Here is a 16,036-nt window from a genome sequence, read left to right on the forward strand (position 1 = left end):
AACTCTACAAGAAGCAATTCTTTTTAAATAGTTGAATCTCCTGCAGATTATCTCTGATAATGATAACAGAGAGCAGAAAGAGGGCGCTGGCAGGTTCCAGGCTCTTCTGATTTGTTACACAAATGTTCCTATTAGACTGGGGGGCTCTCATCTCTCAAGAATCAATGTATGAATTCATCATCATTTAAGAGGAATTGTGTTCCATTTTTTACTATAACCTTTCGGCCTCTCTCATGCTTCCTTCCACTCATGGATAAGTTATTTCAGAAAAGAAAAGAAACAGACAAAGATGGAGGGCAAAGAAAAAGGGGGAGAGGTTGTTTAGAATCTACACACACCGCCTAAAGAGTGATTTGATCAGAGCCAAATAGCCAACATCACATGGCTGGTAGGTATGGCAGAACCAGTTCATCACATTCTAAAGCATTGGGTTCCTTCTCATGGAGAAAGGCAGAGTAGATAAGGGAAAGCCTAAGAACACGGGATGGGGACTTCAACATGTGAGGATGTGTCTGTGAGTCACAGACGTGACAAACCAGCCCTGGAGTTTTGTTCATAGGAAGAAATGGGCAAGTGGCTGTTTGGTGATGCCCTGTTTGAAAGGCATCTCTTAGTTCTTCCTCTGGGATGCCCTCCTAAGCCTAAGCACTCCTCTCTGGAGTCCATGTGTTCAATGTGTATGGATGACTCTCTGGCCCTCTGCAAATGGAACATCTCTTGTGGCCACTGGACACTTGGCCTCGCCTTTAGGTGCTCAAGCATTAAGACCCAGGGCAACTGAAGCTGAACCATTTCTCTCCAATCTCAAACCTACTCCTATCTAGTTCTATTAATGATTCTACAAGTATCTGACAAAGTACCCAACACCAGAGCCATCCCAGACTTCCCTCTCTTGACCCTCCACATGCACTTAGTTACCAAGTGTCATCAGTTTTACTTTAAGAGCTCTTTCCCATTTGTTCTCTCTTCTCTTTCCATCCTGGTTTAGGCCCTTATGAATCCTCAGCAAAAGCATAATAATACTCTCTTAACTTAGCTGCACAATTCTCCCTCCCTCCCATTCTCTATGCAATCAGATTGGTTATCAAATATTGCAATGTTCAAAATCTTTCAATCCATTCTTGCAAAAAAAAAATATTACTGAGCACTTAATAAGTACCAGGCACTATCCTAGAACCTGAAAAACAAAAGTGCCCTCTGTCATAAAGCTTACATTCTAGTGAGGAAGATATGATATAAATAAACATATTTTTACATAAAATAAACATTTTATCACAACAATGCGTACTGTGATATCTGCCCTGAAGAGGAATAGAGCAAAGATACAGACTAGGAATATGCAAACTTTTTCCGGAAAGTGTCAAATAATAAATATTTTAGGCTTTGTGGGCCACATCATCTGTCTCAACTACTCAATCCTGCTGTTGGAGTGTGAAAGTGACCATGGATAATACTTAAAAAATGAGCATGGCTGTGTTCCAATAAACATTACAAAACCAGGCAGTGCTTTCAGCCTCATTGGCCCAGAGGCTTACTTTGCCAGCTCTTGGTATAGAAAGTGCAAGCAGGAGTGTGCTATTTTTATAAGGTGGCCAAGGAAGACCTTTGAGATGAAGTGGCATTTAAGCCATAAAAGGAGAGAACCTTTATATGTAGACTGGCAAAGAGCATTCTATGTGGAGGGAAGAGTAGACACAAATGCTGGGTGACGAGAGCATGCTTGGTGATGAAGTGAGGAGTGAGGTGACGAAAATCCAGTGAATGTGGAGCTGAGTAAGCAAGAGGATGAGAATTTGTAAAGCATCTTCTGGTGATCTTCACAATTCCTGGGTTCCATGGTCTCAGGCGCAGTTTTCAGAATTTTCCATGGTCATACCTTTGATTACAATAACGAATATTTGTTGTTTCTTGCCCAGCGTCCATTCTCTCTTCTGGACACAACACCCCAGTTTCCCTTTGGACAACTGTCCCCTGTAGCTCATTCTTGGTCATTTCCAACCTCAGCGGTGGCAGTGGAGATATGAATCACGCCTTGCTCACCAGCAAATTCCATCACTGAGGTCATAATGACTAGTCAGGGATGGGCATATGGCCCACACCAATCTAGTTAGAGGAAAAGCTTAGGCCTTTGTTGGATTTATATTCAGAAGGTAAGCACTATTTCTGCTTTTGAAGACAAAAGCCATGATTCTGTAACAGAGCTGAGAGGTGTTAAGAGAAAGAGAGTGACTGAATTTCAGTTACATTATTTGAGCCACTGAATCTAGCCTCAAGCCAACTACCAATGGACTTTTCCATCACAAGGCAATCAATCTCCCCACCTCCCGACCAAGTGAATCCTTATTGAAAAACACATGCTGTTCCATTCACCAAGCAAGCTCTCCCCGTCTATGTTTTGATTTGCCAACGTGTACTCAAGACCTAGTTCAAATGCTTCCCCATTTATGAAGCTTTCTAAACTCTCTCTAGCACACCACCCCACTGTACTCTAGCTGGATTCTGGAATTCTAGTCACTCTGTTTCTACCCTTGTAAGCAGCTTGTTTTTGGGATGTGTGTCTCATCTTCCTGAAGAGACAGAGCTCCCTGAGAGAGCAGGGACAGGGACAAGTACACACATCTCTGTATCTCCATGAAGCCAGAAGTCACAATTTAGAGCTTTAGGTATAGAAGTGGATATATGATACACAGACACACACACACATACACACACACACACACACTCACACACTCACACACATACACACACACACATCTATTTCATGAAAGACCACCACTAAGAATACTGCACTCCTTTCATCATAATTATCCATTGCCAGGATGCAGTAGAAAGTTTCATCAAAAACTAATTCAAAAGGCTAAATGTATCATCTGATGTCTTCCTAAGGAAAAAAAAATAGCATCAGACCACATTTAAATTTCTATAAATCTTCTGCTAATTTAAATGGATTTAGAATTAATTAAAAATGTTTTTCAATTGATAATAATGTAACTCAGATAATTAGCATCAAGTAGCATCTAGAGGACATATTTAAAAAAACTAATCTAGAGTACAGACCTAATTAACAATTAGAATAACACTTTATAATTATGCTTTGTTTATAAATGCTAGAATGTCCAATTCATTGTTCAATGAAATTGGTCATTAATGAAAATCAAAATTATTTTTCCCTGGTGTCTCCATGAAGATGCCTCTTAGATGCACTGGCTTTTATGCTGCCTATTTTCTTGGTGCTTTTTAAAGGCCATTCCTGTCCAATATTTAATAACTTTATTCTTTAATTAAAGCTGAACAATACCATACCTTATTGTGCACACTAACTTACACCTTTTTGGTAATTAAGCAGATGCATTTGACTACAAACCTGAATTCTCTCACATCAAGCCTAAAGAGATAACTGTGCAGTATGGAAAACCCAAGGGTGACAAAGATACCATGACCATATGAAGAGACATAGGGCTGGATACCTTCATGAAAGCAAAGAGACTAGAAAACCAGGGAACTAGGAGACTCCTAGTCTAGGAGAACAACAGCTCCATCAGTGGAATTAGGGAAGTGGGTTCTGGAGAGGCAGGGAGGTTGCTGGAAGACACCTAAGTTCAGCTACAGAAGTGAAACTTCTAGAAAGACTTTTATGCAGAAAAATGCAGGCTAACTGCTGAGAACTTGGATTTAGAATTGAGAAGGCGGGGCGCCTGGGTGGCGCAGTCGGTTAAGCGTCCGACTTCAGCCAGGTCACGATCTCGCGGTCCGGGAGTTCGAGCCCCGCGTCAGGCTCTGGGCTGATGGCTCAGAGCCTGGAGCCTGTTTCCGATTCTGTGTTTCCCTCTCTCTCTGCCCCTCCCCCGTTCATGCTCTGTCTCTCTCTGTCCCAAAAATAAAATAAACGTTGAGGAAAAAAAAAAAATTTAGAATTGAGAAGGCAGTTCAAAGTGAATACTGATTGAGAAGGTCATCTGAAAAGAAGCAAGTGTTGAAGCCATATAGAAGTGTGGGATTTCCCACAGAAATGCAAAAAAAGAGGAAAACAAGGACTGGACCTGGAGAGAGTCTACACCTGATGCCAAGTGTGAGTCCAGGCTACTTATACAAGATGAAAGAAGGGTTAGTGAGGGAAGCAGAGAAAAAGTCAGAGAAAAGTCAGAGACCTGGGAGAATAGTGGGAACAGCAGAGTATCCAGAATCCAAAAAGGGAGGAATTGTTGAAAAAGAGTTGCCTGGTTTTCTTTTCTCCTCCTTGTGGTACTAGTATGCTATGGAGCTCAGGGAAGGTACAGACTATTGTGATAGAAGTCACATGTGTAGTGGGAAGACTGCCTGGATTCATATCCTGACTCCCTCAGTTTCTCTCTGTGGAAATTTGGGCAAGTTTTACATTACTCTGTGCCTCAGTTTGCTCGTCTGTACATCAAGGTGATAAGCCAGTGCCCTTCTTGACTCTTTGAAGGTTGTTGTGAGAAGCAAATGTGTTTATTCACGGTGATTTGTTTGGTATTTTGCACAGAGTAAACCCTTAACATGTGTTAGCTATATCCATACTGTGACTTTTCTGGAGCAAAGTGATAAAAGCTGAGCCTACACTCAACTGAAAGTTACCAGCAAAGTTGTGGCAAAGTTGAGTGTCTTAGGTCATGGTTCTCAAACTTTGGCATGCATTAGAGCCACCTGGAAGCTTTGCTGGCCCCCAATCCTGAGTTTCTGGTTCAGTAGGTATGGGTGGGGCTTGAGAATTTGCAAGCCTAACAAGTACACTATAGCTGATGCTCTCCATTCAGGGACCCACACTTTCAGAACCACTGTCTTCATGAGTAGAGGAAAAGACTCTACAAATCTGGGAATCCAGTCCAGGCCTTCAACCTCTTTTAAGTCCAACCTGAGAACACACATGCCAGCAAGATTAGTTTCATGTGCACGTGGGTGAAGTAGGCAGTGGAGTACTTCTTAGCTCTTGAAGGCTCTTTCTATTCTGGCCCTTCCTATGTCCAGGAAATCGGCTAGTCGAAACTTAACTGATATATGGATACTTCTGCAAGTTCTCTGCCAATTTCTCTGAGTACTTTCTTTCATGGACAGAGAGGGCTGTGTAAAATTTTAGAATGTGATGGGTCCCCTGAAATCCAAGTGGACCAACTGAAACCATCACCAACATGATGGTTAGCATGTACGGATGGCTTACCATGTGCCACCACTGTGCTATTCACTCTACATACACTTTACCATCCAGTTCTCCCAACTACTGTGACAGTCAAGCATTATCATGCTATGGCACAGAGTAGAAGGATGCCTAGAAAGGTGAAGTGACATTATAAGGCCTTGGCTGATGAATGATAGAAACCAGGATTATTGGCCAGTGTCAACTACAAAACCTATGCTCTCAGCCACTCATCTAAGTGGTTCTTGCCTTCTCTCTTTTCCTCAGTAAAGATGTGCATCAGCAATTACAATCTGTCTACAATGATACCCTTCTCCCTGCCCCTGTATCTCTTCCTGGGTAATTATTCTGTATGAGGCATGGCTTCTAATCCCTTTGTCAAACTATTCAGGGTCCTTTGAGTGTGCTTGAGGAAGTCATTGTCCTAAAAACTGAATAGGTGGGTGTGATTATCCAGAGAAGAATTTAAACAACAAAATTTCTATATTTAGGAGGCATGATCTTCTTAGGCTTATTCCTTATTATTTTCTACTGCTATTCCTACTCAACTATCAGTAGAAATAACTGATTTATTTATGTACGTTTCTTATTATATTCATTTATCCTTCCATTCTTTATTTTGTTCCACCCTGTTTTAAATTTATTTTTAAGTGTTTATTTATTTTTTAGAGAGAAAGAGACAGAGTATGAGCTGGGAAGGGGCAGAAAAAGACAGAGACAGAATCTGAAGCAGGCTCCAGGCTCTGAGCTGTCAGCACAGAGCCTGCCGTGGGGCTTGAACTCAGGAACTGTGAGATCATGACCTGAGCCAAAGTCGGACGCTTAACAAACGGAACCACTCCACTCTCTTTGTTTTGTATATGTGGAAACTAAATGTTAGAGAGAAAAACAGATTTGGGTAGGGTCACTCTAATCCGAAATGTTTGAACAAGGATTCAAATCCAGCTACGTTAGACTCCACCATGAAATATGCATCCAGATTCAAAGCTCCTGAGAACTTGCTCAGTCTGATGACTCAAAAAGACAAACTTCTCATTAAGCAGAAAATGAAATTGCCTAAACTTCTCATTCCACACCATATGGCTGAATCCCAGCTGACAGGAAGCTCATTTCTGCAACACACTAAGCTCATTTCACTGAGTAGGTTGATGCGAGATTTGTAGGGTGGTCATTTCCTAATCTTTTTAGCATTGATAGCAACAGTGGTATTTATCATGATGCTTCCTTTCTACATTTTAACATGAAAAAGCAAATGTTCCTGATGATGGAGAGAGATAGATCTTGTCCTAAATTGTTCTCTAAGTAAAATATCAAAAGCATAATCAATGACAGCAGCAACAACAACAAAATATCCATCTGCTTTCAAATGACCAAAAATTACAATAATCTTCTAGTCCTACTTAACTGTAGGGTGGGGAAGGGGAAAGTTCTTAAATGATACCATCACAGAGTTTTGCACAGGAAGGTAAAGCCAAAGTATTTGGACATCTAAAAATTATTCTGAATCTTTGAAGATTCAGATTTTAAAGAAGTGAGGTGACTCACAAAGGGCCGAAGAACTAACGGGAGGTACCAAACTCCATTTGTACATAATTATCTTAGCAGGAGATACCATCACTTTTCCCCTGGGCAATTATTTTATAGCTGGTATAGCTAAGTATTCTTTAACAAAAGGAGAGCCAGAAATTTTTGTGTTTGTTTCCTCCACCACCCCCCAAAACGTAGAACTCATGTGGGAAGTGCTATTTCTACAAGTAACAGAGAAAAACATTAATACTAAAGGTTGGCCAAGTTCTTAGAACATATTTATAGGCATTTAGGTATGCTGAGTCTGGAGTCCTTGGGCAAGGATTTCAACTGGTAGCTTGATCTTAGGCCATTTTCTTTACTGTTGGTAAGTGTTTGTCTACTTATCTGAAATTGGGACAAATTTGAGGAGGTAGCAAGGTATAGTGCTTTAAAGTCAAGCATGCTGAATTCAAAATACCTGATTAATAAAACATGAAGTCATTTAATCCTAGGGACAACTTGAGATGGTAGGTGTTCATAGTCCCACTGAGCAGGACAGAAAACTGGCTCAGTGAGGTCAATACCTTGCCCAAAGTCACACAGCTAATTGGTGACAGAGCAGGGACACAAGACAGATTAGCTCCAGCACCAGGACTCTGAAACCACCATATTAGACCATTTCGCTGTAACTACAGAAGACTAATTTGTTGTGTGCTCCAATCCAGTGATTGCAACAGTGACACCATAGATATTCCTGCAAATGTTTTCACCAATTAATTCTTGGGTCTTTCCACCAGAACTTCTAATTCAGCATGTCACAGTTGGATCCATGTGACTTTTCAGAAGTTCCCTAAGCAATTCTTAATTTATAACCCAGTTTAGGAATCTCCGTATCATGTATGTAGGTCTTGACTGCTTCTACCAAAACTGCCTGCAAGGACAGTATGTGTTCATGCGTATTTGTTGGCATGAACATGTTTCCCCAAATGAAGCTCAGTGTTGGTAGTCATGCCACAAAACCTCCTGACTTGAGAACTTTTCACTGGGGTACCAAATTCTGAGTTTAGGGGGTGGGGGAGTTCATCTACCTTACTTTAAGAGAATCCAAGTAATTGATCTAAATCTCTCTTCAAGGCAACATTTCCGTTTTCTTCTAAAATGTATACATTGGTATCATATCAGTTATATGATCAAAGTTTCCTTACCTAAAACTCTTAATCTCTCAGCTCCTACTACCACTTCATCGTTATCTGCAGAAAAGAGCAATTTTCCAGAAACTGTCTTTACTTCAAACTTTTTGCCATAAGCTTCTACGGCTTTTGGACCTAGAATGGGGGGGGGGGGAGAGATAGAGGGAGAAGGAGAGGGAGAGAGAGAGAGAGACATTAGTCTCATTGCATTCAATTACAAAGAGTTTTTCACAGGACACATGCATCTGATGAGGTTGTGTGGGACTTTAATATAAGTGGATTGTTTTTCACTAGCCAATCATGAAAATTAGTCTTGTGACTCTGGCCATGTCTTGTCAATTACTTTTAATCATGTGCTCTCAGGCTGATTTTAAAGACCATCGTGTCCCTTCTTCAAACTAATGCTTGAATGAGGTTTCCCTTAGCTAACTACCAAATTACTATCAAATACTTGTAGATTTTGGCTTGAAAGTATCAAGGCATAGAAAGTTCACCACCTCTTGAAGTAATCGGAATATCTATGGCCAGCTCTAACTCTTGGAAAGGGTGCCTTTAAATTCAATTGAAGTCTGTCTCGGCCAGTACCCTTAAACCATTGGCTGTATTTGATACCAGACAAGTCTATTTCCTCAGTGTATATAGATAATTTCCTGGCAGAAAAGGCCAGAAAATGTATTGCAATTAATTACCAGAAAGTTATTGAATCTTTTATGCTAGAATTTCACTCAATAAAAAATAAATTTTAGAGGATTTATCATATGGCAACAAATGCTATCTTTGAAGGGAAGCTATTGTAGTGGCATCTTCTGATGGACCCAAATAGAAGTTTAGACATTTATTAGTAAATCAGAAAACTTCAGAGTTTTGGGTACCATGGAAAAAATAAAACAAACTAATGTGTTAGAATTCCTTAAACAAACAAAAAAACAAACAGAAGGCATTGTAGTTTATCTGAACTAGAGCTAACTGAATATCTCAAGTTCAGGTGGCTCTCAAAAGCTGGTCTGCAGAAATTAATCAGAATAACCTGGGAGGTATAATCATCTTCACAGAACCTCACTCAGATCAAAAAGAATTTATCTTTTGGTCCAAAAATTCATAAAGAAAAAAAAATGGAGGAAAGAGTCTAGAAATCTTATATTTTCCCAAAGCTGATCAGGAGATTCTGATAGAGCATTTCTGTTTCAAGTTATTTTCAAGACAGTGTCATTTAATTATAAAAAGCAGTAATGAAAGGGCCCTCAATGCCTTCCAGGTATAGACCAAAGAGAACAAACATGTAGGTGAACAAGTTGAGTTTATTATTCATTGTTGTGATAGAGAACACACACCAGGGGCAACCACTCAGGGCATCTCAGTAAGAAAGACCTTACTATAGTATTTGGTTTTATGTTAAGTTATTTTGGGGCTGAATTTAAGGAAGCAAGGCTTTGCTTTGGATAAGGTGCTGACAGGAAGTGGGTGTAATTTTACAATTGGCATGTTAATACATCTTATCTAGAGGTGGGGAAGATCAGAGCAATGCTAAACCTGGAATGGATAAAAAACAGAAGTCACTGATATTAACCAGGATTGAAGAAGTTCAGTCATTTTGCTGGTTTGGATAGGTGTTTCCATTTTTATCTGTTTTCAGACATGATTAGAGTTGTCTTTGTTTTCTGTTTTGTCTTGATCCTTTATGACCACCACGTTGCCTTGTCTGGTGCTGATGTTCTGCGAAATGGATTATGTTCAAACAGGAGAACACAGAAGCCTGGCTTATATTGCCAGGACTACTCCTGGACGTCTAGGGGTGTTTTCCTCAACGACAAGACTATCAGACTAAGAATCAGAAGACAAGAATTATGTTCCAACTCTCTCATTTTCTGGTCATGTGACTTGGGGAAAATCCTCTGATCTTTCTGAACCTCATTTTTCTGCATCTGTAGAATTGTACTATCACCATCTCTTCTATTACCTTATAGAAAGATTAAAAGGATCAAATTATACAATATTTATAAAAAGCACTCTGTAGGTGGGAAAGTGCTGCGAAATCATGACTATCGTCATTGTGATCATGACCTGTCACCAAGTTTCTAATACAGTGGTCCCAACACATTGAAAATAATTAATGACAATCACCTCTTAGTGCACTTGCCTCATTCACATAATCCTGCCAATTTGGAAGTGTGATCTCCCACTACTACATCCACACCAGCCCTCTGACAAAAAGAAGGGCATTGGAAAGGCTCCTGAATGAATAGGAAATGGAAACAGCAGACACAGCAGAGACTTTCTAAATGGCATGGGACCGAGGCATTATCTTCTCCAATGGCCTTCATGCATAGGTGAAAACAAGTGGCAGCAAGCTAAGGACTCTCTCAAGGTCATGAGGTCAGCTAATGGAAGATCTGGGTCTGGAATTGAGCTCTCAGAATTGTTCCATAGAAGAAAAGGGATGTGTGTTTGTCTAGAGAGGAGAAGACAGCTGGAGTCAACATAGGAGGAGCAGTGAGGAGGGGACCTTTTGGAGGATAGGGAGAGGGGGCGTCGAAAGCTACAGACAAGGACCAGAAAACAATCCTGAAAGAACAGGGATGGACAGTGAGGGCTTTTGATTAGGTGATTCTTGGAGGGCGAAGATGCAGGTATCTACTTGGTCATACTGAAGACTCTCTGGTCATACCAGAGGGGGGAGACTGGGTGCCAGGAGGTGAAGAAGTGTTAATGAATGAATGAATGAATGACCTTGGGATAGGCATGGGGTGAGCACAGTTTGACACTCTGGATCTAGTCAATGGCAAAATGGGGGTATGACTGGGAGACAAAACTGCTTGGCCTTTGCCTCCGTGGATCTGGGCAGTTTCACGAGATATGGCCCTGGAGGAGTTGAGAACACCTGCCTGTTTAAAGCAAGTTTGCTCTGAACTTATGACTGCTTCCTGAAACGTACAAGAGAATGTCCTAAAAACACCGAAACAATCAGATAACTCAAAACACAATTAAGTTATCTTGTTTTTCAGAGCTTCTCAGAACACAAAGGAATTTATCAAGGGCCAGAACCATTTGCACATATAAAGCTCTGTAGTTGGAAGTTCTAGCCAAAACCCCACAGAGCAACTGCTGGCTCAATGGTGCAGATGGCTTGTTCTTTTGTTGATTTTACCTGGGGCTGCCAAATGTCCTGGATGTGGCTAAAATCTTTAAAAACAAAACAAAACAAAACAAACCTCCCCCCAAAAAAACAAGGGTCCTGGAGGAAATGAAAATAGGAAATAGGTCTGGAGACTGCTCAGGAGGTCCGTCAGGGAACCCACTCTTCCTCTCTAGGATGGAAAAAAATCATTATTTGAAGCCCGAAACTACTCCAATTAATCTCCCTCGGTTCCGGGTAATATGTGTCAACTACTTCCTTAATGAATCTCCTACACGGGAAGAACTGGAAACCATCGGGACATACCAGGAGTTTCCCAGTCATGCCAATGCTACGGATTTGGGAGCTGGAAAGGGGCCATCTCGCCTAATCTCCTTTCTCAGCTCCCTTGACACTGAGACTGTTGCCCACTCTGCGGAAGACTTGCCTACAGCTTTCCTCCTTGCAGGCCAGAGGGCTTTCTGTTCAGGCCACTACTGAGAGGATACTAAATCGGCAACAGAGTTGGCCAGATGTGCTTTTACGGCCTTGCCTGAGAACTTAACTATCACTTAAAGCACTCTATCATGTGAAAAATTTACCTGAATTTCTAACATTGGAATTTCTTCTGGGCTTTTGAGACCTTCGTGAGGTAAGCAGGAGAATTCTTGATCCTCAGGATTGTTTTGGTGAACCTGGCTACTGGGATGAGAGCAGTCATTTGTTCTCGGGTAAATATAACAGCAAGTATAAGAGGTTTTAGAAGATCCTGTCTCCTGGAACTGCTCTGTGCTTTCTACCATGTGCTTAAATGTAAAAGGAGAAGCCTGAAGGAAAACTTTAGGGGTGAGTGTGCATATGTATACGTACTCAGAATTATATTTAAATACATCTATCATCTTCTCTAGAGATCATCTTGGAAGGCTCCTGCCAGCTGGTGTTAGAGTGGCTTTTTGCCCATCTCATTATAACATGAGCTATGTCATGCCTCACCCTGAGAGCTCTGGGTAGGTATCTCAGCTTCCAGGAGGGTCTAATTTGGGCAGGGGAGATGGGAAGACAGAAGACAAGGAAGGAGGGAGAGAGGAGCAAACGGGAGAGAAAAAGGAGAGAGAGAATGGAGAGATGGGGGAGGAAGAAGGAGAGGGAAAGACAGAGGCTGAGAGAAATAAGAGAAGAGGGTAGGGGAGGGAAGGGAGAAGGGTGAGGACGATGGAAAACAAGGGTGGAGGAGAGGAGACAAGGAGGGGGAGAGGATGGGGAGGAAAGTAGAGGAATTAGGGGGAAAGCAGGGAAAGGAGAAGGTTAGGAGGGAGAGGGAGGGGAAGAGACACTGACTGAAGAATAGTCATTTGGGCACTTCCAGCTTTATCAAAACAAAATCTCTCAAGTAAACCAAATCTCCCATGGCAAATAAATGGCAAATGATCAACAGGCTAAGTAGGTTCCTTTTGAACAGAGGAATCAGGAACGGGGAGTTTGGATTTATTTCCCTCCTGGAGGCAATTTTCACACATGCTGCTTAAATCATTGCTTACTGAAGCTGTTTATTTAATTATTTAGCATTGTGACTACAGGCCAGATGTTATATAAGCAAGGCCGACAATCCAGTCACACACTGGAACAACATGTTTATGGATTATGGGCTTTGCTGTGAGGCAATCCCTTCCAGCCTTGGTAGATGGTCTAATACACCCACTGGCTGTGAATCTCCAGACATCAGATGCGGTGCTCCTGTGGGGAACAGAGACTCTCTCCCCAGCAAGACTCTGGGCACAAAGCACCTGTTTTCTTGTGGCATGTTTATTAGTGGGGCTCCAGATGTTTTAGTCACAGTTTATGTTTCAGGGCATTTGGGCAACTGGCTTCTCAAAATGTCCATCTGTATACTTCTCTCTCAGCCCCAAAGCCAAACAAATGGCATTTTCTCTCTGGAAGTGTAACAGTGCCATTCAGATACATACCCCTTTTTCCCTTCCACTGGCAGGGTGCATAATGGCTCCTGTTTACTGCAGCCCATAATCTACACTGGGGGCGTTGGTCGTGCCATTCAACACATTACCGTGACCATAAGGCCCATGTTTATCATTATAATCATTATAGTGAATAACCAATCCTTGCTTAAATTTTAGGAATATGCAGCTTAAAGCCCAGTGGGTGCTTTCCACAACTGTTAGGAGCAGATCTGCTATATTGAAAGGAACCTCGCAACCATAATCAATGGCAGTACATCGGCATTTTGCAGTTGGGTCAGGCTCAAAGTCAGCACCTATCACAAACATGGCATGGATTCAAATTAACTTTAAAAATCCCCTTTATACCTCATAAAGTACGTGCGCATGGTTTTTTTGTATACTGTGCTCTCAATTAATCCAACACAGCCAGCTTTTCCTCCAGCATTGGAACAGAGAGCTTTTCTGTTGTTGAGCACCAGATGAAGCAGCTGGCTTATGTTTAGGGGCCATGTTATGTGAAAAAATAGTTTATTGCCCCTCTAAACAAGTATTGTTGGATTTGCATAAGTTAAATGTGTGCATATGATGAGACTCTACCCTCCAGTGGAATCATGCAACACATGCTACCTTCTCTTTCTCCACTCTAAAATGTCTTAGCAGACATTTCTTTCTTTAGTTTATGTGATATTTCATTCAATCTTTGGTTCTAATGTTTTCTGAGTGCTTCGCGTGGACCAGGTACTGCTACGTTCTTTATTGTCTTACCTGTTATCAGCTGAGTTAGCACTTTAGTCTGGTCATTGAGAATGTTCACTGTAACATTTCTGGCTGATTTGAAGTACAGGGCATTACCCTGTAATAAGAAAATAAGAAAAACACATGAAAATGGCAGATTTCTAAATGAAAAACTGTAACCACAACTCTCCAAGGACCTGAACTGGCTTTCACTAAGTTCTAACTGATGTATATTTATTTGAATACTCCAAGTGTTTAATGATCCCCACATACATAATTAATTGGAATTCATCCAAAATGGATTTCTTCCAAAGAGACCCACAGAGACCAACACATACTTAAAATAGATTTCCCTAACACACACACACACACGACTCAGAGATAACCCAGCGATAAAGAGTCCTTTAGATCTTACGACAGGTGTTAGTTACCCTTGGTATACAGAATGATCAGGAATGATCAGTAATCTCCTAATTTCACCCTTTCTCATTTATAATTTCTTCAAAAGAACCATGAAAAATACTTAATGGAGTGCAGAAAACTTGTATAAAATACCTGAGGTCAGCCCTCTGGCACATCCACCTGCTGAGAGAAGCCAGGTACAATTCAGACTAAAATAGTTTCTTTGTGGAGATATTTGCCATATATGTAAACCAGACCTAGGAGATGTGGCTTCTCCGAGTAGGCCTCTGCCTCCCCTTTCTTGTTCCCAAATTTCTCCTCCTTCAGATATTTTGTGCCTTCATCCAGTTTTCCTTTGTCAAAAAGGACACCCCAATCCATTTCCACACTGTGGAGGGTATTTCTGAAAATGACTCAAAATAGGGGCTGGCACACTTTTTCTACAAAGGGTCTGATGGTAATATTTTAGGTTTTGTGGGATGTACAGTCTCTGTGGTAACTACTCAACTGGTAACTGCTGTTTTGGTGCAAAACAGCCATAGACAGTACACAGACAAATGGGTATGGCCGAATTCCAGTAACACTTTATTCACGGACAGTGACATTTGAATTCCAAATAATTTTAAATTTAACATGATCTCACTGTGTCATAAAATATTGTTTTTCCTTTTCTCCCCTGATCATTTAAAGATATAAAAAATATTCTTATTTCACTGGCCATAAGCGAACAGGCAGAGGGCCAGATGTGGCCACAGTTTGTCGACCTCTGGCTTAGATGTTCTCTCTTTCCTGGAGTAAACTAAAGCCATAAACTGAAATATGTTTGCTGCCAGAACATGTCAGTATCCAGATAGTTGTTGTTAGAAAAAGGATGTGTGTAGTCATTCTCATTGTTCCAAACCTTTGTTACCACATGGCACTTATCTGCCTGAAAACTCTATAACACCACCATGCATGAAGTCCCAAACCCAGAAAAACATTGTCCCCAGAGCTGTGCGGAAAGCAAAGATAAGCAAGACTCCTCTTTAAAGCCTTAGATTCTAATGGGAACAATACGATGGGCACACAAATAATACCAGGTAGAGAACAATACAGATAATTAAGGAGCTGCGCACAAAGCCTGTGGGGAACTTTCCTGAATGGTAAGAGTATTCATAGTTTGAGGCTGTTGAGTGGGAAGCAAAGATATTTGTTAAAGCTTAAGCTGAGCCTTGAAAAGACTATAGATAGGCTTCACCAAGGTGAAATGAAAAAAAACGAGGTCAAGGAAGTAGAAAGGTTGTAGGATGGTTGATGTCTTTTTCCTTCTAAAGCAGGTGGGGTATAGGAGAAGATTCATGAGCCCAGCCTAGCACCTGCATGTGGCAGAGTGGCCGGCCAGTGCTGACAGGCAGCCTCCATGAAGGCATTCTTTCCATAGACTGAAGATCTGAAGTCATGGTCTCCATCACCCAATCCTTTGTGGGGGATTCCAGTGAATCAGTGGTTGCCCTGATGAAGAAGTCATCATCTCTCTCCCCCACACTAGGACAGGAGCTCTTGCCCAAGGTGAACTTCTAAAATGGATAATCAATACCCATATCCCACCCAGGCCCTGAGGAAAGAACGGTTTACCTTATTTTTAAAAAGTTTTTCAATGTTTATTTGAGAGAGAGACGGAGAGTGAATGGGGGAGGGGCAGAGAGCGAGGGAGACACAGAATCTGAAGCAGGTTCCAGGCTCCAAGCTGTCAGCACAGAGCCCAACGTAGGGTCAAACTCAAGAACCATGAGATCATGACCTGAGCCAAAGTCTGACACTTAACTGACTGAGCCACCCAGGGGCCCCAGAATGGTTTCCCTTCTGTTTCATCAGGGCAACCACTGATTCACTGGAATCCCCCATAATGACTTAAGATTAAAATTCTGCCTAATGGTAAACTTTTTGCTTTGTTTTGTTTTTTGATTAGGTAAGAGAAGAAGAAATTCAATATTGTCATAGG

The 16,036-nt window shown here is 41.4% G+C and overlaps 1 protein-coding gene across 3 annotated transcripts in view; it reads right to left on the reverse strand.

Annotated features, from left to right (window-relative positions):
- Positions 1–16,036, reverse strand: part of SGCD (sarcoglycan delta) — a 569,013-nt gene that overhangs the window by 138,277 nt on the left and 414,700 nt on the right. For all 3 annotated transcript variants that reach the window (XM_047873975.1, XM_047873983.1, XM_047873967.1), the window contains exons 4-5: positions 13,684–13,771; positions 7,867–7,986 (exon numbers count right to left, since the gene is read on the reverse strand). In XM_047873975.1, the coding sequence (XP_047729931.1) occupies positions 7,867–7,986; positions 13,684–13,771 (208 nt within the window). The remainder of the gene's footprint in view (positions 1–7,866; positions 7,987–13,683; positions 13,772–16,036) is intronic.

Source organism: Prionailurus viverrinus, chromosome A1 (genome assembly GCF_022837055.1).
Source record: "Prionailurus viverrinus isolate Anna chromosome A1, UM_Priviv_1.0, whole genome shotgun sequence".
NCBI lineage: Eukaryota > Metazoa > Chordata > Mammalia > Carnivora > Felidae > Prionailurus > Prionailurus viverrinus.